Source organism: Aptenodytes patagonicus, chromosome 2 (assembly GCF_965638725.1).
Source record: "Aptenodytes patagonicus chromosome 2, bAptPat1.pri.cur, whole genome shotgun sequence".
Classification (NCBI taxonomy): Eukaryota; Metazoa; Chordata; class Aves; order Sphenisciformes; family Spheniscidae; genus Aptenodytes; species Aptenodytes patagonicus.
This window is the reverse complement of record NC_134950.1, coordinates 112,808,627-112,832,092: the sequence shown is the minus strand read 5'-3', so window position 1 is coordinate 112,832,092 and position 23,466 is coordinate 112,808,627. Positions and strand designations below refer to the sequence as shown.

At 45.6% G+C, this 23,466-nt stretch overlaps 1 protein-coding gene across 1 annotated transcript in view; it reads left to right on the top strand.

The window, feature by feature from the left end:
- The first annotated feature begins 6,257 nt into the window (after positions 1 to 6,257).
- VOPP1 (VOPP1 WW domain binding protein) overlaps positions 6,258 to 23,466 on the top strand; it is a 124,946-nt gene continuing 107,737 nt past the window's right edge. Inside the window, exon 1 of the mRNA XM_076330759.1 lies at positions 6,258 to 6,336. Within this exon, the coding sequence (XP_076186874.1) occupies positions 6,298 to 6,336 (39 nt within the window). The 5' untranslated portion in view covers positions 6,258 to 6,297. The remainder of the gene's footprint in view (positions 6,337 to 23,466) is intronic.

Here is a 23,466-nt window from a genome sequence, read left to right as displayed (position 1 = left end):
GTTTGTGACCTTACCTCAACTCGTGAGCCCTCCCGCAAAATTCCTGCCCTTCCGGTCCCGTCTGACTCCTGCCCAGGAGTACTGGCAAGTCTAAATCTTGGCTGTACGCTTCCAGTTTCCCATTCAACAACTGGTGTATTTGGGCAACCTTTTTGAATCTGCTAAGTAGAATCTGAAACAGGTATTGAAATGGGTTTTCTTGTGGTTTTAATAAACTGCTTTACCATAGCAGAAATACTATCAGGAGAGTTTTTCAGATAGTATTTGGCATAGCCTGAACCCAGTCGGTTTTCGAGATGCAGAGGTATGAAAAGGTAAGTATAAGGTGTGACATGGGCAGGTTGGTATATCACGTTCTTTGGAGGTAGCTGCTTTTCTACACTTTCTGCTGGAAATCACCCTGCTCCTGTGGGATGCTGTAGGAAGTCTATTGCAGTACACTTCATTAACTCTGCCTGATGCTATGGAGTTGTTACGGAAGGTGCTGTAATGCAAAATGCTCCTACCTGAAGGAGGGATGCTCAGTTTGCTGACACAGGCTGAAGCTTGTCTCTGGCAGATGAGAGGCATGGAGTCACTAACTGCCCCGCGCCAGCTGAAACCTGGAAGAGGTGGTTTGATCCAAAGGCCTTTTCAGAGGGCTAGAGATCAAGGGAATGGAAAATTTCCAAAGAGCAAAGAAACTAGCTATTGATATGAGGACTTGCAAAACTGTGTGGGAAGCTCTGGCTGAGAGGGAAAGAAGGTGGATGTGATTTTGGGATCACGTGTTTACCTGAGAGCCTGTTCTGTGGGGGCTGGGAATGGGGTCTAATTTAATTGTGTGATTACTGAGGAATGTCAGGAACAGTATGGGAACATGGGAAGTGGGATGAGGGGAAAGGCGAAGAGGACCAGGGGACACTGCAGGAGCTGCTTGAACTGGCATTATTTAAGAGGAGGATGTCACTGGAGCCCCCAGAGCAGATCAAGCAGACAAGGAAGGGGGAAGGCAAGGGGTGGCAGCTGTGTAGACCGGGGCTGTTTTTTAAATGGTCCGAATATGTCAAAACCACGTGTTTTTAAAATTAATAGTATGTATGGCATCTGAGTAAAACTGCAGGGCTGAGTTACAGAAAGCACTTTGGGGATTGCAGGTCCTCCAGCAGTCTGCAGAGGGGGTCAAGGTTGTAAAGACTGAACTGTACACATATTTTCAGCTGTCACTCAAGGTGTTCAATTCCTTCAGGTAGGCAGTATGATCTGGGGCTTTGGGCACCCTCACAGTTTGCTGGTGAGTGACCCACCAAAGGTGATCTTGGCTGGATGTTTGGCTCTGTAATGGTGTCTCCAGTGAGACTTGCAGAACGGTGTGCTGATGTGCTTCATGCAGTAGCATTTACTGCTCCCCAAGGTATGTGGTATGCTCTGTGCAACAGTAATAAAACATAATACCAGGAAGCCAAGGAATTCCAGCAAAATAATAGCTCCAGACTTTTGACAAAAATAGCAAGATACTTGGTTAGCCTTAAATGCTGTAAGCTGGTATCTGTAGAGGCTGAATTAAATGAGGTTACAGGACTCTGTTGAGAGACCTGTTAGAGTTTTTGTTCACAGAAGGGATGCAACACAGGTATTATCAGTGCAAGCTTCAGCCCTAACCCAGAAGAACCAAGCCGTGCAATGGGAAGACAGGACACGTCCATGCAGTGCAGCATGGTGCTGTACAAAACACAGGAGCCAGCTCTGGCTGATCTACCTCAGGTACCATGAGGGCTGGCTTGCGGTGTAATTTCATCTGGCCAGATGTGCCCTGTGTCTCAGCAGAGCTAGCCAGCCCGCGTGGAGCACTGGGCTAACTTGTTAGGCCACGTAGACATATCTGCAGCTCAGCCCAAAGTGTCCATTCAGCTCCTGGCCTGCCAGCATCGATAGTATCTTTCTCCTGTTTACACTTATCTCTTGGGCAGCAAAGGGAACCCAAACACAGCTTCCAGCCTGTAGCTTCTGCTTTCTTGCTGACCCAAGCTGGTTAAAACGGACGGCTTTTTTCTCACCCTTGAACAGAAACAAAAGGCTCAGGAGGTACAGGGCTGCTGCATGGTGATGCCCACAAAGCTGCTGGAATCATCCCGGTGTTACAGCTAGCAGAGCTCCAGGCTTAGCGCTTGTCTTCCACGTCTTGGCAATAAACATACCTTACTGTGTCCCAGCTGCATGCAGATAAATAAGGAGGGAAGCTTCAAAACAATAGTTTAAGTAAAAAATACCATCATCAGAAGCTCCGAATAATAGCCTGCAGGTACGCATGCTAGCTCTTACAAGAATAAATGCATCCTGGTCTAATAAAATTCACTTACTTAGTCCAGGTTACTGCTTAAAAAAACTTCTCTAAAACGTCATACTCGGGGCATCCTAGATCACATTTAGTGTGAGCTGACTCTCTGATTTTGCTGCTGCTGCTGTTAATATCACAACCTGCCTACCGATGTTCCTATCTGCCACACCTAGTGTATCGTGCTATCCTGCCTGATCTCCAGTGAGTCATCCCTTCTCCCTGACAAAGGTTAACTTACAGAGAACCCAGTAACATGTCTCTAAGACAGCTAGATTACCTCAATGTAGTGAATAACTAATTCACTGAAATAGGGCTTTCTGATGTTTTGTGCATGGGTGTTATTCAAGTAGCAGGCAAGTAAAAATAATTTTAAAATGCTAGGTTAAATATTAGCAGAAAGCCAAGAAAGAAGCTCAACTGAGGAAGAATAATAATAATAATAATAATAATTAACGTCCCTTTGTGAATAATCTGTCACTCAGGATTTCTAAAACAGTCCAGAAACAAATAGATAGGATGGGGATAACTCTATGTTAGTAGGAAGCAGTGGGTGAACTATTAGCTCTTCTTTTTCTCTTGTGTAATTCAAATACAGTCTGTAGTTCAAATATAGCTCTAATTCAAATAGTCTCTTCCCATGATTTAGGAAGCAGCACACTGGCAGCGTTTGGGTTTTGTATTTGATGTCTTTGATGCAAGGATTTCTAGCTGGTGTCCTTGGCTTGGTAGGCAGCAGTATCCTTGTTCTGCATGGTTCTTAAGGAGCTGTTTATATCTGTGTCTTTCTCTCTTTCTTGCCTACACCAATGGCTCTTCCGCCTTTTCTAAAATATACAATTCCCTTTTAAGTTGACATCTCTCCTTTATTCTGGTCCTTATTATTAGCAGTACTTGTTGATAACATGGCTTTGCAAAGTCTCGGTAAGATTTTAAATGAATCAGGACACCTTTTCTCAGTTTCCTCTGATGGGAGATTTCATTTTATGAATTCCACTGCCAGTGGATTTGTTATTGAGTTCAACAGTTTTAAGACTTTTCTTTCTAGTACTGATGCAAAATACACATTTATTATAGAAAAGGCCTGGATGCTGACATTTTCCTATCATTGACTGTACCTGCATTTTAATATAGCATTTTTGCATATGGTGACTGTTTAAATTCCTAGTCTCGTTCACATAGACAGTGTTCATGTTTAGACTTTTTCTTTTACTATGCTGAAATCTCTTTGTGTCCAGATTTTGAATGTTATGGAAATTTCTGTAAGACCTGTTAAGCTGGGGAGTTCCAAATGCCTTATCACCATCTTTATTTTATTTTGCCCTATAGTAAAAACCAACCAGACCCAAACCATCTACATCACTGTTTCTACCCTGTACACCCTGATCTTGTCTGCTAGTGTAGCTGCAGTGAACTCAGGCAGAATGGGTTTATATGTAGTTTTTCATGTACATCTTGCCTCTCGCTGAGCATGCTTTTTGCTTTGCACAGTGCAATCCACCTCTGCTGCAAACATGCTGTGTTCTAACATTTGCTTCTCTTGTAATACCGCGTCCTGCTGTTGTACCTTCACCTCTGTGTGCTCATGAGACTGTTATTCATATCTGCTTTATTACAGATACCTGTTTTATTACATGACCGTGCAGGTCATGACTACACACCAGAGCACTCCCATCTGCTGTTATAGCTTAAGTTTTTCTATGTTAACTTATCAGCCATTAGAGCTTTCTCTACTTTTGCTTTTGAGCTTGGTTTCATTAGGAGCTCATCTTTCAGCCTGTCATCCCAGCCTGTCAAGGCACAGTCATCTTACTGCAGCTGTAGCCAGGTTACACACTCATGAATCATTTTGGAATGTCCTTGATTTCACTCATCAGAAAAGCTCTTTGCACGGAGGCGCTTTTCACTGGAAAATAATGAGGTTTTGTGTATCTCAAGCAGTGCACCTAGGTTGTGGTTTTTTTTTTTCTATTCTGCTTCAGTGAACTTGTCACTGGAGATGGGGGGCTCTGCAGATATCCCTACGTTTTTCCCTGGTGCATAGCATTATGTGGGCTACATCTGCTGACAGCCCTGAGATGATTAGGTCTGTTAAATGCTTGTATGCAGTCTGTTTCTCTGCAGTCCTTCCAGTTTGAAAAACCATGGCAGGCAGCACGTTTCTTCCAATGCTTCACATGAAAAGCCCTCTTTTAGTGTCTTCTAACATCACGGATTTTGAAGGGAAGGACAGGGTAAAGCAAAAAGCTTTCCTTATTTTTGTTGTTTGCAAATCCCCTCACAGGTACTATGCTCTCAGAAATTCAGCCCTGTACCTGGCAGAACTTAGCCGTGGTGTTTTAGGGTGCAATTTGACAGACATTTCTTCGGGCAGGACCACCAAGCGCCCATGGCTTGTCCCTGCTCAGCTGCCTCTATGCGACTGTGGCGCCTCCATCTTCTAGCCCTCCTGCCCTACCTGTTGAGGTTCCTCTAGATGTGCTGTGCTGCTGCCGTTGCTGCAGCCCCTTTTCCAATACCTCAAGATGCGTCCCTGAGGTGATTAGCGGAGGGACTGCCGCAGGGCTGGGGAGGGCTGTGAGAGGAGGAACAGGCAGCAGCAATTCTCTGCCCAAAATCTGGGTAGCAGCTGGAAGGATGCGTGGAGAGAGGAGGGAGGAGGCTGAGCTGTCACTCTCAGTCAGCACTTCACCAGCACTCTCACGTCAAGGAAGAAAGAAAGAGAAAAAGAAAAAAATCTAGTAAGGTGCATTAAATGTTTTGGTGGAAAATAACTCAGAAAACACAGATAACCTTTCTTCCTGGTGTTTGTATATGAAAGGCCCAGAGTTGCTCCAATTTTCTGTTGAAAAGAGTTGCTAGAACCCAAATCCCACCAAGTGCATCTCTCTGTAGGTGACACCTGGGTTTCTCATGTGTAAAATGTCCCTGGGTAAAAAGTCCCACTGTAATTTGGCTGCTTTGCATTGATAGGTTTTGTCCATGCAGAGGCACCTTTGTTTGTGCTGAGAAAGAGTCAGTAGCAGGAGGGGTTTTAAAACAAGAGAAAAACAAAGGACAAAAAAGGCTCATGAGCTCAAGTTTCTCTTGCAGGCACGCCTGCTTTCCTTGACTGGTAGCTCATTTTCTCTCAGGAGTTGTTGTCATGTCTGGTTTTATGGTTGTTGTCAGGTATTGGGAGGCTCTTTCTGCACTTTGAAGTGGGCAAGGGCTTACACAGGGGATGTACCATGGATCCTTCTGTACTAGACATCTATGTATTACATGGTGAGCTGACATTGTGGGGGACTGGGCTCAGGGACCCAGTCCTACATCCCAAGCTCTTGATCTCCTCCTTAGTGTCCTACCAGAGATGGTTTTGAAGGGGGCAAGTGTCCATGAAGGTGGTTGACATCAGTCATGAAGGGAAACCTGACAGAGGAATGCTCCCTTTGTCCCTTACCTCATATACACCTTCCTCAGATGTACCTTGCTTTCTTTTGAATTTTAGCAAAAAGCCACGTTCATTTTAGCAGCCACCTCAAGGTGCTTCTCCTTGCCAGCCCACAGCACTATCTGGCTCTGGGAAAGGAGGTGAGATGGAGGAGCGGTGCAACGTGGGGCCCAGTACCACCTCCGCTTTCCGGTGCTGTGAGTGGGAGTTACGCCTCACTGTGAAAGCAAGGGGAGTAGTGGAAACCCACCCAGGAGCAGCGTTTCACCTGGATGCCGTGCTCTCTTTTTCTGCCTGCTAAGTTCCTATCAGGTGATCTACAGTCGTAACGGCTTGTCTTCTGGCTTTGGAAACCTTGGAGTGGAGAACTTGGAAATTTCCACGTGGGGTGAAGCTCTGGACTCAATATGGGATTGGGCTGGTCACAGTCACTTTGACTTCTGCTTATCACCCTTAGAACAGCAGGATTTGTACCTTCTCTTTCTGACAGCTCTGCTAAAGTCATCCTCTGAAGGAAGAAGCAGTGCCTTGACAGGCTACGCGAGTTTGGATGGCCATGCTGCTGTGTCAGGCAAGTCCTACACTCTGGGTAAGCATCTGGTTTTTGCAAGTAAAATTTAAATTAGAGCTTGATCTGTAGCACCACAAATACTACAAAGTACTGAATGTGAGCCTGACTATTTTCTCACTCCACCATGTGTAGACCTTTCTCTTCTCTTCATGTGCGTTTTGTACAGATTCAAGTTGCCAGCCCCGGTACAAAGTTGTGACCAGTTGTTCTGGAGGGTGAGGAGTTATTACAACACAGGTACATGGGAAAAGGATAGAAGAGGGAAAACTAAATCATTCCAAGAAAATGTAGGGAAATTTTTACCTCTACTTTCAGTCACATCAGTAAAACACTCTACAGGGTTGATGTATCCTCTGCATATGTAGCTGAAAGGATTTTTTTGTGCATTGATATTCATTTTGCAACAGCTTATAATAAGATGTCATGTCGCAATGCTTTGGTCACTGAGTATGTTAAGGCTTGTTAATTAGGCAGAAAACTGCAGTAAATCATAGTCAGGTAGTTATGACTGGCAGTGTAATGTCTTGCTATCAATGCAGCTCTGATCTTTTGGAAATTCAGGACACAAACTAAGATATATCAACAACTCAGACTACCCCGTGAACATATTCCACTGATTCTTAATGCATTAAATAATCACAGTTTAAACTGCCTGTCTGCTTTTAGCCATTCACGTCAGGGAACGGATTTGTTTTAAATGATGTCTTGCAGCTGTTTTCTTTTCCACTGTTCAGTTAATTCACACTAAAGCAAACAGTCTTCATATCTTAAGCCTCACGTAGTAATTCCTATCCGTGCAAAAGAGTACAAAGGGCAACCACATCAAAATGTACCACATCTCACCCACTTTCTTCAAAGTGCAAAACAACAGAGAGCCTCTTGATTTGGTACTTGTCTATTCGAATTGCATTTAAGACCCTCTCCGAGAAGCTGTACCGCTAACCCATCACAGCAAAAGGGAAAAGCAAAGCTGGAGGGACACCTGTTGATTGAAGATGCAACAAAATTGCTCCCAGGAGCATGAAGGAGTGGGAGCTATTCAAGGGAGGTGTTCAGTGGAAGTGTGCGGATGCAGAAATAGAACCACGTCGTTTGTCTGGCTGTCACAGAATAAATGCCCAACGAATGAAGGCCAACCTGAGCACGTCTGGGGCAGAGCTGGCGGGAGGGTAATTCCATTTTGTGGTGCCAGAATTGATTTGTATCCAGACTGGGAGAAAGCAGAATTTCTGACTAATTTTTGTGGACACAGACAGTGAGTTTGAATAGCGATCGAGGTCTGTAAAACCCAAAGTAACGCTTTACCTCATTCAGAACAGAGCTGTTTTTTTCTTCTTTTTCTCAGATCACTCCAAGTCATGCAGAGCGAACATTTCACAGGCCAGTGTTTTTGCCCTTCAGTGTCTCACAGACTCTATGACTCTGTGAGAAAATATTCTTATTTAATGAAACAGAAAATGGGAAACAGCTCCATCTGGAAATTGAAGGATGCTTTTCCAGGATTGAGCAACATCATGTAAGACTTCATTTTTCCAAGCCAGCTCAATGTTTGTATTTCAGGGATGGTAGACAAAAAATAGTTAAATGAGTTAAATCAGATTTTAATTTAAAAAAAACCCAAAAGCTTAATAAAAACTTAAAACCTAAATCTAGTTAAAATTGCATTTGAAATTAAAATGCAATGCCTGTAGTTATTATATAAGTAAAATAAAATAATGTGATAAAACCAACAAAAAAAGCAATGCATCTTTTCCACCTAAGTTTAAGGTAATTTTGCTGAAACTATGGGAAGCTCTTAGCAGAATGACTGGGGCCAGAGTTTTCTGAATTGATAAAATAGCTTTCTATAGCCCTAACTTCTCATAGAATGATTTTTTCATTTTACTGTATTTATTTCAGTATAGTTCCCTCCAAAGAATAACTAAGCAATAACAAACAAAATGGCTGGAAGTTTAAAAAGCAGAAATACTTGCCTTGTTCTTTGGGCCTGTGCTTACAAACTAGGTATGAGAGGCTATCTAACGGTTTTAAAATCTTCAGGCTCAAACCCCAGATTATACTTCCTTTGTAGTAAACCAGTTTTTCAATACAGAACATTTTAAGGGTAAATTTACTATTTTTCTTCTCTAATCAGTACATTCAACATAGTTTTAGATTACTGCCCTTATAAAATAGAATAGTCCATCTGCCATCCAAAGCAAATCACGAGTGAAGTATTAATAGCTCAGTAAACAAGAAATGCCATTTTTATAAGGTAATAAAATGTTACCAATGGGAATCTGAGTGCATACATTGTAGGTTATATGAGCATTTGCATCCTTGTATTATATCTTCCTGAGTAGCAGAAGATAAGTAAAAGTGAAATGCAAGTTTTGCACAAAAGTTATTTGTGTTGTTATCAGTGGTTATTCACTGATGCAGCTCAATTGTGGTTTCAAAAATAAGTACAAAGTACATGTTCAACAGCATTAAAGCCTGCTACTTAAATTGAGCTGATTTGCCTTGCTGACTTAATTCCAAATTTTCAGTTTTAAATCACTTTGATATCCATATATGATTACTTTGGTACTTGCTCAATATATATAAAAATATGATCATTTTGGTACTTGAATGCGCCCAGAGGAGGGCACCAAAGCTGATGAAGGGGCTAGAAGGCATGTCCTCTGAGGAGCAGCTGAGGACACGGGGTTTGTCTAGTTTGGAGAGGAGGCGGCTGAGGGGCGACCTCACTGCTCTCTACAGCTTCCTGAGGAGGGGAAGTGGAGAGGGAGGTGCTGATCTCCTCTCCCTGGTACCCAGTGCCAGGGCGCGTGGGAATGGCTCAAAGCTCAAAGTCAGGGGAGGTTCAGACTTGACATTAGGAAACATTTCTTTACCGAGAGGGTGGTCAAACCCTGGAAGAGGCTTCCTGGAGAGGTGGTCGATGCCCCAAGCCTGTCAGTGTTTAAGAGGCATTTGGACAACGCCCTTAACACCATGCTTTAACTTTTGGTGAACCCTGAAGTGGTCAGGCAGTTGGACTAGATGGTCATTGTAGGCCCCTTCCATCCCTCTCCCTCTCCCTCTCCCTCTCCCTCTCCCTCTCCCTCTCCCTCTCCCTCCCCTCCCCTCCTTTCCCTACCAGTACACACTGAGGAAATCTCTGATGACATTTCTTCCCAGCCCCACACTAGCAGAAGGGATTGAACGGGCAGTCATGTCCCATCCTAGGCATTGGCTCTGTCACGTTGTAGGAAGGAGGCATGTACCTTCTGATGGGGGTGAGCGCTGTGGATCATCTCGAAATCATTTGACCATCTGAACAAATCTGCAGAAAGCAGGTGTGAAGTGCAGTTTTTGAAAGTCTTCTGTGTCCATCCAGTTGAGCTGGGTTTCCACAGGATGGCAAAACCCCACATCTCTGGCACTAGCGAGGCTCAAAGATCAAGCCCTCAGTCTGAAGCAGGACGTGCTCCTCAACTAAATGGTTGCAAATCTTTTTGAGGTGAGCAATACCTGTTCAATTCCCTGTGGATTTTTTTTCTCCTTGTACTCATTTTTAGAAATGCCTGAGCTGTTTCCCTTGGAAAAACATACTAAAGGGCCTGAGAACAACAGTACTCCCTCAGAACAAAGGTCCATCTGGCCCAATGCTCTGTCTCCAAAGTGGCCAACCGTCAATGTCTGAAGGAGAGCATATGAGCAGTGCAAGTCCACTTCTGTCGGGGTCCTGGGGGTGCTCATAGGCCTCAATGGCTGGGACCGGCCTCCCCCGGGACCCCCACCCCCACCATCTCCTGCCAAGGGCCCAGGGGACGTGTCTCAGCTCAGCCTGGGGCCTTCAGTCCCTGCCTGAGCCATGTTGTAGGTGTGCCCGTCTCTGCCCCTGTCTCCTGGATGGGCCTGGGACCTGCACTGCAGAGAGCTGCTCTCCTGGATAGAGCCCTCAGGCCTAGGTCATAGCTTGTCACGCAGAACTCTAGGCATAACAGAGCATAACTGTTCTGTTCTGTTCTATTCTATTCTATTCTCTGCTCTCACCATGAGTTGAATAATGATGAGACTGTTACTTGCCTGAAATACCAGGGGTTTTTCAGCTCCAAAACCACTTTCAAGGACACATATCACAAAGGTTACAAGTGGGAACAGGATTTTATATATGTGTATATATATATATTTTTTTTTATTTTCTGAATCTCAATGCTCACAAGCATTAACACAATGTGCATGTGTAGCCAGGAGCAGGCTGATGCATTCTTCAGTTTAACTTGAAAAAACATCCCTTGCAGTCTGGCAAAGGAAAGCCACAGACCTGCAGAAAATAGCAGCAGGAATACAGGCCAAGCAGTCCCTGCTTCCTGAAGAGTGAGAACTTGAAGAATGAGGATTGGTACCGACCACACAGAAAAGAAGAGGAGGAGGTGTGTGGTGCCATGGGCTATTTTCCAAAGTATGACATGTATCGATGACAAGCACACTTTCTGCCTTCCAAAACTTGCTCTGCCGCTGTGCTTCTTGGCCAGGCGCTCTCGTGCCTGCCCTGCGCTTGTATTGCACGCAGGGAGAGCTGGAAAGTGGCAGCTCCGGATGGTGCAGCAAGCCTGGAGCCCTTCCAAGCACAGGCTGTTTTGCACAGGCAAGAACCCCTGGGGAAACGGAGCCAAGGGGAGAGCAGAGCTCGCTCCCGCTCCAAACTTGCAATGGGCAAGAGAGCCAAAGAGAGCCAGGGCACGAGTGGCGCCTTGGAGGTGCAAGAGCAGCAGGCAAGAACCGAGCCGAAAGGGCCCAGAGGAGCCCTGACAAGGGGCTGTGCTCAATGCTACAGAGGAAAAGAAGCAACCCCTGGGGGCCACCCTGGGGGGCTGCCCTGGGAGTCTAGAAAGCTTCCTCCCCCCGGACGCGGGGCATGAGGGCCACCTTCGTGAAGCACGAGCAGCAGGCACCTAGCCAAAATGGCCCAAAGGAGCCCTGGCAAGGGGCTGTGCTCAGTGCTGCAGAGGAAGGCAAAAAACCCCCGGAGACACTTGCTAGCCCACCGTGGGGGAAAAAAAGCCTTCCTCCCCCCAGCTGCAGGGCACAAGAGGCCATCTTCCTGGTGCATGAGCAGCAGGCAGTAACCTCGCCAAAATGGACTGGAGGAGCCCTGACAAATGGTCATGCTCAGTGCTGCAGAGGAAGGCAAAAAACCCCCGGGGACCAGTGCCAATCTGCCCTGGGGGAAAATTCCTTCCTGACCCCAGCGCTGGCGATCGGCTGTTCCCTGAGCACGTGAGCAAGACCTGCCTCCTCGTCCCACAGGCTGGTCATGCCTCCCAGGAGATGCCCAAGCCCTATTCTCCCTCAGCCTGGAGCCATCTCGGGCTTCCGAGAGTGGCCAAATGCCCCCCTGGCCTCATCGACCTTGGAGCCAAGAATCCTTCCTGTGCCTGGCTAGGCACCAGTGAGTGCTCCAAAGCACTGGGACCCCTTGCAACATCTGTGCCTCCTATTTAATAGAATCATAGAATCATAGAACTGTTTAAGTTGGAAAAGATCTTTAAGATCATCAAGTCCAACTGTTAACCTAGCACTGCCAAGTCTACCACCAAACCACGTCCCTCAGCACCACATCTATACGACTTTTAAACACCTCCAGCGATGGTGACTCAACCACTACCCTGGGCAGCCTGTTCCAATGCTTGACAACCCTTTCAGTGAAGACATTTTTCCCAATATCCAATCTAAACCTCCCGTGGTGCAACTTGAGGCCATTTCCTCTTGTCCTATCGCTTGTTACTTGGGAGAAGGGACTGACACCCACCTCGCTACAACCTCCTTTCAGGTAGTTGTAGAGAGCGATGAGGTCTCCCCTCAGCCTCCTTTTCTCCAGGCTAAACAAGTCTTAAGCTCCTCTTAAGACTTGTGCTCTAGACCCTTCACCAGCTTTGTTGCCCTTCTTTGGACGTGTGTCAGCACCTCAATGTCTTTCTTGTAGTGAGGGGCCCAAAACTGAACACAGTATTCGAGGTGCGGCCTCACCAGTGCCGAGTACAGGGGCACGATCACTTCCCTACTCCTGCTGGCCACACTGTTTCTGATACAGGCCAGGATGCCATTGGCCTTCTTGGCCACCTGGGCACACTGCTGGCTCATATTCAGCTGGCTGTCAACCAACACCCCCAGGTCCTTTTCCGCCAGGCAGCTTTCCAGCCACTCTTCCCCAAGCCTGTAGCGCTGCATGGGGTTGTTGTGGCCGAAGTGCAGGACCCGGCACTTGGCTTTGTTGAATCTCATACAGTTGGCCTGGGCCCATCAATCCAGCCTGTCCAGGTCCCTCTGCAGAGCCTTCCTACCCTCGAGCAGGTCAACACTCCCGCCCAACTTGGTGTCGTCTGCAGACTTACTGAGGGTGCACGCGATCCCCTCATCCAGATCATTGATAAAGATATTGAACAAGACTGGCCCCAAAACTGAGCCCTGGGGAACACGACTTGTGACCAGCTGCCAACTGGATTGAACTCCATTCACCACAACTCTTTGGGCCCGGCCGTCCAGCCAGTTTTTTACCCAGTGCAGAGTATGTCCTTCCAGGCCATGAGCAGCCAGTTTCTCCAGGAGAATGCTGTGGGAAATGATATCAAAGGCTTTACTAAAGTCTAGGTAGACAACATTCACAGCCTTTCCCTCATCCACTAAGCGGGTCACCTTGTCATAGAAGGAGATCAGGTTAGTCAAGCAGGACCTGCCTTTCATAAACCCATGCTGACTGGGCCTGATTGCCTGGTTGTCCTGTGTATGCCATGTGGTGGCACTCAAGATGATCTGCTCCATAATCTTCCCCGGCACCGAGGTCAGGCTGACAGGCCTGTAGTTCCCCGGATCCTCCTTCCGGCCCTTCTTGTAGATGGGTGTCACATTTGCTAACCTCCAGTCAACTGGGACCTCCCCTGTTAGCCAGGACTGCTGATAAAGGATTGAAAGTGGCTTGGTGAGCACTTCCGCCAGCTCCCTGAGTACCCTTGGGTGGATCTCATCCAGCCCCATAGACCTGTGTGTGTCTAAGTGGTGTAGCAGGTCGCTAACCATTTCCCTTGGATTATTCTGCTCCCTGTCCCTGTCTTCCAGCTCAGGGGGCTGGGTACCCGGAGAACAACTGGTCTTACTATTAAAGACTGAGGCAAAGAAGGCATTAAGTACCTCAGCCTTTCCTCATCTTTTGTCACTATGTTTTTTCTCACATCCAATAAAGGATGGAGATTCTCGTTAGCCCTCCTTTTGTTGCTAATGTATTTATAGAAACATTTTTTATTGTCTTTTACGGCAGTAGCCAGATTAAGTTCTAGCTGGGCTTTGGCCCTTCTAATTTTCTCCTTGCATAACCTCACAACATCCTTGTAGTCCTCCTGAGTTGCCTGCCCCTTCTTCCAAAGGTCATAAACCCTCCTTTTTTTCCTGCGTTCCAGCCAAAGCTCTCTGTTCAGCCAGGCCAGTCTTCTTCCCCGCTGGCTCTTTTTTTGCCAGATGGGGATGGCCTGCTCCTGTGCCTTTAAGATTTCTTTCTTGAAGAATGTCCAGCCTTCCTGTACTCCTTTGCCCTTCAGGGCTGCTGCCCGAGGGACTCTGTCAACCAGGCTCCTAAACGGGCCAAAGTCTGTCCCCTGGAAGTCCAAGGTAGCAGTTCTGCTGACCCCCCCCTCCTTACTTCTCCAAGAATCAAAAACTCTATCATTTTGTGATTACTATGCCCAAGACGGCCTCCAACCATCACATCACCCACAAGTCCTTCTCTGTTCGCAAACAACAGGTCCAGCAGGGTGCCTTCCCTAGTTGGCTCACTCACCAGCTGTGTCAGGAAGTTATCATCTTCCACACACTCCAGGAACCTCCTAGACTGTTTCCCCTCTGCTGTATTGTATTTCCAGCAGACATCTGGTAAGTTGAAGTCCCCCATGAGAACAAGGGCTAGTGATTGTGAGACTTCTTCCAGCTGCTTATAGAATATTTCATCTGCCTCTTCATCCTGGTTGGGTGGTCTATAACAGACTCCCAGCAGGATATCTGCCTCGTTGGCCTTCCCCCTGATTCTTACCCATAAACATTCAACCCTATCATCACCATCATTAAGCTCTAGACAATCAAAACACTCCCTAACATACAGGACTACCCCACCGCCTCTTCTTCCTTGCCTATCCCTTCTGAAAAGTTTATAGCCATCCATTGCAGCACTCCAGTTGTGCGAGTCATCCCACCACGTTTCCGCAATGGCAATTATATCATAGTTTTCCTGCTGCACAATGGCTTCCAGCTCCTCCTGTTTGTTGCCCACGCTGCGTGCGTTGGTGTAGATGCACTTCAGTTGGGCTATTGATCCTGCCACCTTTTTGGGGGAAGAAACCCTAATTCCTATGTAACCATTCTCAGGTGCTTCCATGGTTTCTAACACATCAATAACCTTGCGTCTTTGATGCCACATGGATCTCCATCCCCTACCTCCACTGAGACGGCAGACTGAAGGACCTCGCTAGCACACCGTCCCTCAAACATTGGTGTGCCACCCTCAGGTTTATCTCCAGCAAGCCTCGTTTTATCCCTTTCCCCCTTCAAATCTAATTTAAAGCTTGTTCAATGACCCCTGCTATCTCCTGTGCAAAGATCCTTTTCCCCTTTTGAGACGTACCCTGTCTTCTTACGGCTGCTGCCACTGTCTCTGCAGGGGATGAGGACGGCGAGCTCTGCAGTGCTCCTCAAGAAGCCATTCCCTTGGTCTTGCCATGGCTATCCAGCTGAAAAGGATTTCCATCCCTCAGATGAGCTTTGAAGGTGGCCCTGCTGGGAGCTGGCCTTGCAGCAGAGAACTTCCAGCAGCCTTGGCTAGCCTCCAGTCTTCCTCCCTCAGCCCTCTCCATGTAATTCCACCGGCTCCTCAAGAACTTCCTCTCAGATGTCTTCGGGCTGTCCCATGGCCAGCTCTGGCAGCGGGACATGGGAGGATGCTCCCTTTTATCCTGCCCTGGTGCATTGTGACTACTGTGTTGCCGGGTGGTGGCACTGTGACATGAGGGTGACGGGGCCCTCCATGCGCCCCTCTGCCCAGCATCCTTTGGAGGAAGGCCGTTGAGGTGCTGGCCCCGAGGCAGTCCCTGTGCCCAGGAGGCCCAGGGGGCTGTCCCTGCCCTCGGTGGCCATGCACTGGGCACAGCTGCTGGGTGTCCCTGACGTGTCCTCTGCCACTCGGCTCCCAAGGACAAACCCAGTGCTGTTACTCTTCTCTCAGGCCATGGCAGAAACCAACCCCTGCAACCAACCCCTCCTCAGGTCTTGCAGAGGGGCTAGGAGGGCACGTTTAGGCAACCTCCCACTTCTCCATTTACCTGTACTGAGCAGCAGCCAATGCATAAAAGCACTGAGAGACTTGGGCATGCGACCCGACGAGGTGGGCAGGAAATGATGCAGCCTCTGGAGAAGAATTGGGTTTGGGCGGGCCCATTACATAACCCAGGCTCAGCCGCACTTCAAGTCCAGATTTACTCGTTGTGATGTTTGATCCAGGGTGCGACATGCATTCATCAATGTAATGAAGAGACCACCAGTATTTGAAAAATGAAGATTATAGATATTATCCTCTTACTAGCAGGGGTTGTGGGCAAGGGATGGAAAGTATTGCAGAGGAAGTACTGTCAGGAGGGTATGTTTCACTGTTCAGTGGAAAGACAGTGGCTGTGGTAGGCAATACTAGTACCTGATTTCCCATGAGCTTAGATGGACTTACAGTCTGCCCTGTTGTGTGCAACAAGGAGCCTATCTGAACCATCAGCAACAGAGTTTAAAAAAAAAATCAAGTTTTTTATAGAAATTGTACACTCATTTCTGCTCTGCTCTATTTTTTGGGGGGGGGGTTTGTGTGTGTGTGTTCCTCTGTCCCCATAAATGTCCTCAAATTCATCTTGCCAGGACTGCCAAGAGCTTTTCCTTCAATATTTGTGGCTCCTGGGGTCACTGTTTGCTTGACATAATTTTGTCAAATAGTTTAAAAGTCCGACTTCTATTTTTAATACTTGCACTTCACTGAGCTCTGTTTTTTCTCATTTTAAATAAATACTCCCCCAGTATTTTCAAACTACCCTATCTGGAAATGTGATTTTTAGTTCTGCTATAATAAATTTAGTCAGAAAACTGTTTTCTGGTACTTTAGCACTTGGTCTGTCACAGTTTTGGGAAGTAGGAACAAACTTGTAAACAGCAAAATAGTATTTTTATACATGTTTTGGATGGTACAAATGGTGCAGGGAATAAAGCAGTGAGGAATTGGTTCGTTATAGTAGCCAGTGATGCGTCTAGTATCTATTTGAAATGTGTTAGTTTCCAGCTATGCAAAAAGATGGAAAACTCTTCAGAAGAGTCTGTTCAGGGATAGCCTGAACTCTGAATTTTGACCCCATCGTGTTGTTCCCTGCGTCCCTGAACCCCACAGCGAGGTTTTGGGGTCCGGTGTATTTGGAATATTTCCATTGCCTCCAGAGGAAAAGCTGTAGAGCTTGGGAGGTTCTGTGCGAGGTGTCTGGACACACTGACAGCCAACGCATGGAAATACTCGTCCAGAAAAATTGAGTGCATCCCTGCAGCATGGCACACAAGAAAGGCACCATCACAGGTGAAACATAACTTTCTTCTATCCCCTCCTAACCACCACTGACACTTACTCCAAGAGCCCTTCAGCACCATAAGGAGGTCTTCTTGATGCAAAGCAGAATTGGGACATGACCGTTAATTTGGTCCTGGTGAGGAGCTGAGTGTGGATCTGGATAGTGAGGTGTTTATGTAGCTAGCTTTGACTACAGTCGTGGTCCAGGTTTACGTAGCGGGGTTTAATTTTGTAGACTGGGAACTGCACTTAGCCAGCTTTTTTGTAAGAATTGCTGTTCTTGAAGTATGACAACCTTCTTGTTGTTCACCTGAGGGAGGAGAGGAGGAGTCAACCAGTGAGTGTGGGCAGGATGCGGGGAAGGCACAGGCTCTTAGGAGGCATCACAACCTCTTTCTGACTCTGATGGTAATCAAGAGAATGGAAGCTAGAATTTTGCAGCGGGAAGGGATGTAAAAATGGTTCCTGCCTGTGTCACCCAGGCCAAACAAAAGTGGAAAACAGGGGGACCATTTGTCCTGTTTTGGAAAATGGCATTACATGCTTTTAAATATATACGTGACCTATGTATTTATTCATGACTAAAGATATATTTCCTCTTAACAATGTATTTCCACTCCTAAAGTGACTGTGGCATCAAGGATTTCTAAGTTTTCTGCCCTTCTGCTTCTCCGAGATCAAGTCTGCTCCTTTTATTCAGGCTTCTGCCTCTTTTCACACCATCTGCCGGGTGCTTCCCTCCTGGCCTGCCACTGCCAGACATCGCCCTGGGGATTGTGTCCGGCTGTGCCCTCTGCCCGTGGCTAACATGGGCCAGCTGTGCCAGAGGCCCCTTTTCCTCCAAAGGCCCAGCAGCCAGAAGCGGGCTCGGGAGATGAAGGAAAGGTTCGTCACCCCTTCAGACAGTCAAGCCCAGCCCAGGCAATGCTTGGGTGCTTTTCTCTGAACCCTTGTTTGGTGAAGGAGCGTTTCTCGTGCCGAAGCTGTGCTGAAGAGAAAGGCAGCAGGTCATGGAGCTGCCTCAGTGCCCTTGTTTACCAACACCGATACCCTTTTCTCCAACCCTGAGAAAGCCAATGCATGAGGTGAAGTGAGGACAAGAGGTGAAGACATGATATGAGATGGGGGGGGGGTTTGTTAGTTTTGGTTTTCTTTCCTCTCTTTTTTTTTTTTTTTTTTAGCAAATCCAGCTTAATTTGTAGACAAGGATTGTAACTGATGCAGACTTAGCACAGAAAGCAAGTCCTCTGGGACCTGTGAGAAAAAAATTTCCTCTGTAGACTCGGGCTGGCTGGAGCTATGCAATACCTTCCAGATGTTTTGTAAGGAGATGTTTTAGATGGAGGAGTGGTGCTGGCTTACCTGTAGTTCCTCATACTTGTGGTTTTGAATTGGGTTAAAAAAAGAAGCCTCAGCTCTAATTATTTTGTATGGGAGGAGTCCCTAGTTTTGAAGCAAGACTCGGTACAGAGGCTCACATTAGGATCTTCAGGATGTTCATTTATGAGCACAGTTTTCCTGAGAAGGGGAGGTGGAAGAACAGGGAAAGCTGGAGAAGGACCTAAGTGGGGAAAAAAAAAAAAAAAGAAAGAAAAGAATGACAGCTATAAACTCCCTGTGCAACAGCAACTTGGATATAATTTTTCTCCAAAGAGATATTGCTGACTTCAAACACTGTTCTAATTGTTAGCTCTGGCACTCAGGTGGGTTTCTGTGGGAAAGCTGTTTTTGAAAATAAAAGTCCAACAAGAGGTTATATTTCTTCCTAAATCTCAAGGTTGTTCTGTTTCTTCTTATAACAATAAAAACCCCTCAACACATAAAAAACCCCATAGGAGAATTAACATTTACAGTATTACTTGAAATACAAGTGTGCCATTGATTTCACTCCCTGAGAGGCAGCAGTTAGGTGTGTTTTGCAAGAAGGTTCAGCTAGGAGAAGGATTAATTTGATTATCTTTATTAATGCTTATTTTCTGACACAGAAAAAAAATGGTATTCTTGGAGGGAGGAGGAAGGGGCAGAATGGCATCCATTCCTCGTGTGGGAAAAAGAAGGACATCTGAAAATTAGCTCTGTTTCCAAACTGGGAGCTGGCTCTTCTCCCCAGGGAGATATTCCTCCATCTGCATTGGTACTCCGAATCAGCAGAGCTTCAGAGAAACTGGAAGAGCTCGTGGCTGGGGAGAGATTAGAAAAGCAAGGAGCCACATGATGAGGACTCAGGAAAGATGCAGCCTCCAGCAGCAGAGACCAGAAGAAAATTAATTTTCCCTTGAAGCGTGGTTCTTGTGACTGATATCACCAGCACGTCACCAGAAATCATTAGGAAGAAGAGCACTGTCCAAAGCTAGGTAAACCTAGATGGTGCTAAGTTACTTTTCTTGAGAAAAGAGATGTGTCCAGTGTTACTAAACCCTCCTCGCCTCCTGAGCTGTACTATTTTGGCCTTAGCCAATGTCAGAATTGAGGTATGGTAGCCTTGTTTCCTGCCCCCTGCCTTAATTTGAGTTGACTATATTGACCTTATGGGGAATGCAGCCCACAGAGTGATCTTCCACCCTCAGAGACACAGTTATGGTTCATCTCGACCCCGACTGGCTGTAAAAACGGCATCTCAAAGCTCCATGCAAAACAAGGACATCATGGATTGGCATATTCAATTTGTTGCACTTGTCACATGAAAAGAAAATTTTTCTTGCAGTCCAGGAAGCTTCCCCTGCAGTGGGTAAGTCTGAAATTATTGATTCTATTTCAACGTGTATGCAAATCCAGTAATCATCCTGGGTTTTGACTAGTAATTGCTAGTGTTAGGTGCTGTGGGCACCAGATTCTGCTCCATCACTTCAAACAGGTAATACCTGTATTTGTACACACACGGAGCGCAACTGGATTAAACCTCATTGTTGAATGGAAACAACATATGAATGCTATTAGATCAGTATAAAGAAATAGTCTGGTTTAATCCACTGAATTAGGATTATTTTTACCAGATTTTTTTGAGTTGTGAATCCAGTTTCTTTTGAATATAGACAGCGAGTCCTCCAAACATCCTTCATAGCTTATATTGGCATATTGCCTCATCTTGCTGGTGTCTTTTTGCTTGTTATTTTTGTCCTACCATAAAATTCAGTGTCTGTTGACTCAATTTGTGCAAGATCCTTTGTAATTGATGTAGCAATACGTAAGTTTAAGCAGAATTGACTTTTAGTAACCCACTTAGTGTGGTTTGTTGAAGCACAAAGTTTACAGTTTGAATGGAGGGGCTTAGAGATTAATCAAGACAAACAAAATACATGAAACATTCAACACTATTAGAACATATGGAGTTTCTAAACCAAAAGGAAAAGGGCTGCAAAATGCTGCACTGAGCTGATACTACCATCATAATACCTTCTTTTTCTGTTGGCTGTGCCTTACTGCTCGCTGTTGGTGTCAGTAGAGGAAATCCCCTGGTATGGTTGCTTGTTTGTTAAATGAGCTGTTTTAGAGTGAGTAGGGATAAAATAGTGGCAGAGAAACAGTGACTCACTTATCATTTGAGAAGCCTTTGTCAACACCCTTTTGAGATTGATGAAGTGGATGCTTCTCATTATGAGCTACTAAATGTCCTGGCTGGCCTTGCACCAGCAAGGCTTGAAGAAAGCTTGAGTGTGAGTGAGGAAGGGCTCAGCGAGCTAAAGCAAGATGAGATTTGCAGGTGGAATTAGGGTTTTGGCAGTGAGAAAAATGGCTGGGAGAAAAGCTGGTGAGAGCAGGCCTTGGAGGAGATCTCAGAGAAGAAAGGAGAAAGGGACCTGTAGGAAGGAGAATCTGGGGCTGGGTTTGGAAGAGGAGAGGGAGCCTGAGGGAGGGTAAGTATGAGCGAGGTGGTTGGGTAGGAGAGTGAAGTATTCGGGAAATGGAAGAAGACAGCAAGTAATTTTAAGACAAGAACTGAAGCTGGAGTGGTTTGCATAAAAGTAGCCATCAGGTAAAAATGGGAAAGACTACATGTCTTGGTGAAGAGAAGGGGTTGGGAAGAAGTGTATTTGTGGCCCTCAAAAGAAGACCTTTTTATACAGAGAGAAAGAGAGAGACTCGTGGAAAGAATGGGAAATGTAATGGGCTTGGAAGTGCTGATGAGAGACAGGGAATTTTAGGGAATTAAAATAATACAGGTAAAGGAGGAAGGGGCTTACAGCTCAGAGGCAAGATGGGCTTGCAGAATAGCAGGACAGAATATGAGTGTTGCAGCAGAGACAGGATCATCCAGGGAGCAGAATAGGAGGAGCAAAGCCTGAGGGGGTAACAAACCAGGCATAAAAGGAAGAGCAAAGTAGCAGAGTTCAGAGAAAGATGAGTTTTTAGGGGAGAGGACACGATACACTCCTTCTCACTAGCACTTTATTCTCTTCCACCATCCTATTGATACCTGTTTTTCCTGTTATCATCTTCCATGTCTGTTTCTCCTTTTGCCATTTTATCCATCCATCCATCCATCCATCCATCCATCCATCCATCCAATCCTCACTCATCAGGAAGAAGTTCAGAAGGCACCTTCCCTGTGTCATGTTGACCTCACATTGAATTCAGCAGATATTTTAGGCAGAGGGTTAGTTGCAGGATTGACTTCTGGTAAATTATAGATGAAGCGCTCTGCTTTCCTATTGACCATACTGTATGGTTTACTTCCTGGGAAATGTCTCGATTTGCCTCTTCACCTGAGACAGCTGTTTCTCTTCCAAACAATGCTGGATTCTTCAAGCCTTTTTGTTAGCGGCTCTTTACAACATTTGCAAACAGCTGGAAATCCTTCTGTGTTGGGGAAATCCTCATAGGTCACTGGGAAATGCAATAAAAAGAGACCATTTGTGTACAAGGATCAATAAATCTGAATTCAGTTGTAGCAAGTGAAAGGAAATGGTGTATCATGAAAGATGGGGAAAAGGCTAAAGTGGACCACTGAGTGAGAATGCTACTTACACTCGAAAACCCTACTACATCTCTTGCTAGAAAAGCCTGTGCAATGCAAAGTAATTGTAACTGACCAAAATTAATGCGACCTATCATGACATTGGAAGAGTTAAAAAGAAAGTTAGAAGTTAGTACTGTAGATGTAGGAAGGGATTTTGAGAGAGTTTATAAAGCTAGCAAGATTCAAGGAGGTCAAGAATCTGATGATCCCAGAGGGACAAATACAGTGCTATTTGCAGCCAGTTTGCAGATTGGGCTCTTACTGATCTTGAAAACGTGAATTAGAGTTATTGGGAGCAGTAGGTAAGAGATACGGGATACTAGGTGTTCTGGGAAGATGCATAGGTAAATATTTGGCAGCACCTGGCATTGACTCCCTCAAAAATGTTGTTATACAAATGAATCAGAATGTGTTTGAAACAGGTGCTGGAAATCCCTAAATCTTTTGTGTGTGTGCCTGTGTGTGTTTTGGGTTTGTTTGGGTTTTTTAACAACAGAATATTGACAAGAATAGAGCACAGCTGCAGTTGTTCAGGGTCTGACAGATACCAAATACAGCTATCACAGAGCCAAATGAGGCCTTGAAAGAGGATGTGAAAAGTTCAACGTACAGATAAAGAAAGAGATGAAGGTGAAAATCAGAAACTCGAGCAGATCACCACAGAACTGAAAGCTGATGCATGCTACAGCTTCTGATGCCCTGGCAGAAAAAGCTGAGAAATGCTGTGACATATCAAAGAAGCAGGTGGGTAATTTGGTAGTTACTGGAGAGTATGTGGAGGATGGAAAGTTCATAGAGGCTGCTACAAGATAGAAATGCTAGAAGGTAAAGGCATCCCTTTATGTAGCAAGCCAGAACTCACACCATTATTCTCCTGCTCACTTGGTAAAATCAGAGAGGGAGAAAAGGGACTGTATAGAGGAGGAAGGGGTATTGTCACTGGGATGAGGCCACGAAGTGTGTCCTGGAGTCTTTTCAATAGAGTGCAGAGAACAAACTGAATTTCTAGCTTCATTAGAGGGGTAGGTTTCAAGTCAGATAATCCTGACTTGAAAATAATTTATCAATAGCCACTCTTACATTCAGAATCCAATAACATGGGAATGAATTTGTAGCACATCACAGTGGCCATCCTGCACTCCAAAATAGTAGCATCTCCTGAGAAATGATGGAGAAAACTGTAATAGTGTCCTCCTCAGTAAAGCCAAAGAAGGACCTCAGGATGCTGTTGAGCTTGGTGAAGAATAAATGTCTGTGGAAAGGCAATGTATGTGATTCTGCCTGCTCTCACTCCAGAAACAGGGACAAATACACAGTTTTTAAACCTCCTCATGAGCTTTTTATCCCAGGATGTCCCAGTGGGATCAAATATAAAATATAATGGCTAAGGCTGTTCAGAGAAGGCGGAGCAAATGTAATTTGTCTTCAAAGAAAGGAGTAAACCAGAAGTCACTCTGCATATAGAGGGGGAAAAGCACGTTGATGTATTACTTTATTAAATTATTTATTAAACAATTTTTTAATTCTTGATAACTGATTCATTAATTATTAATTTATTAATATAGGCTTTGCACAGTAAAAAAAGTTTCTT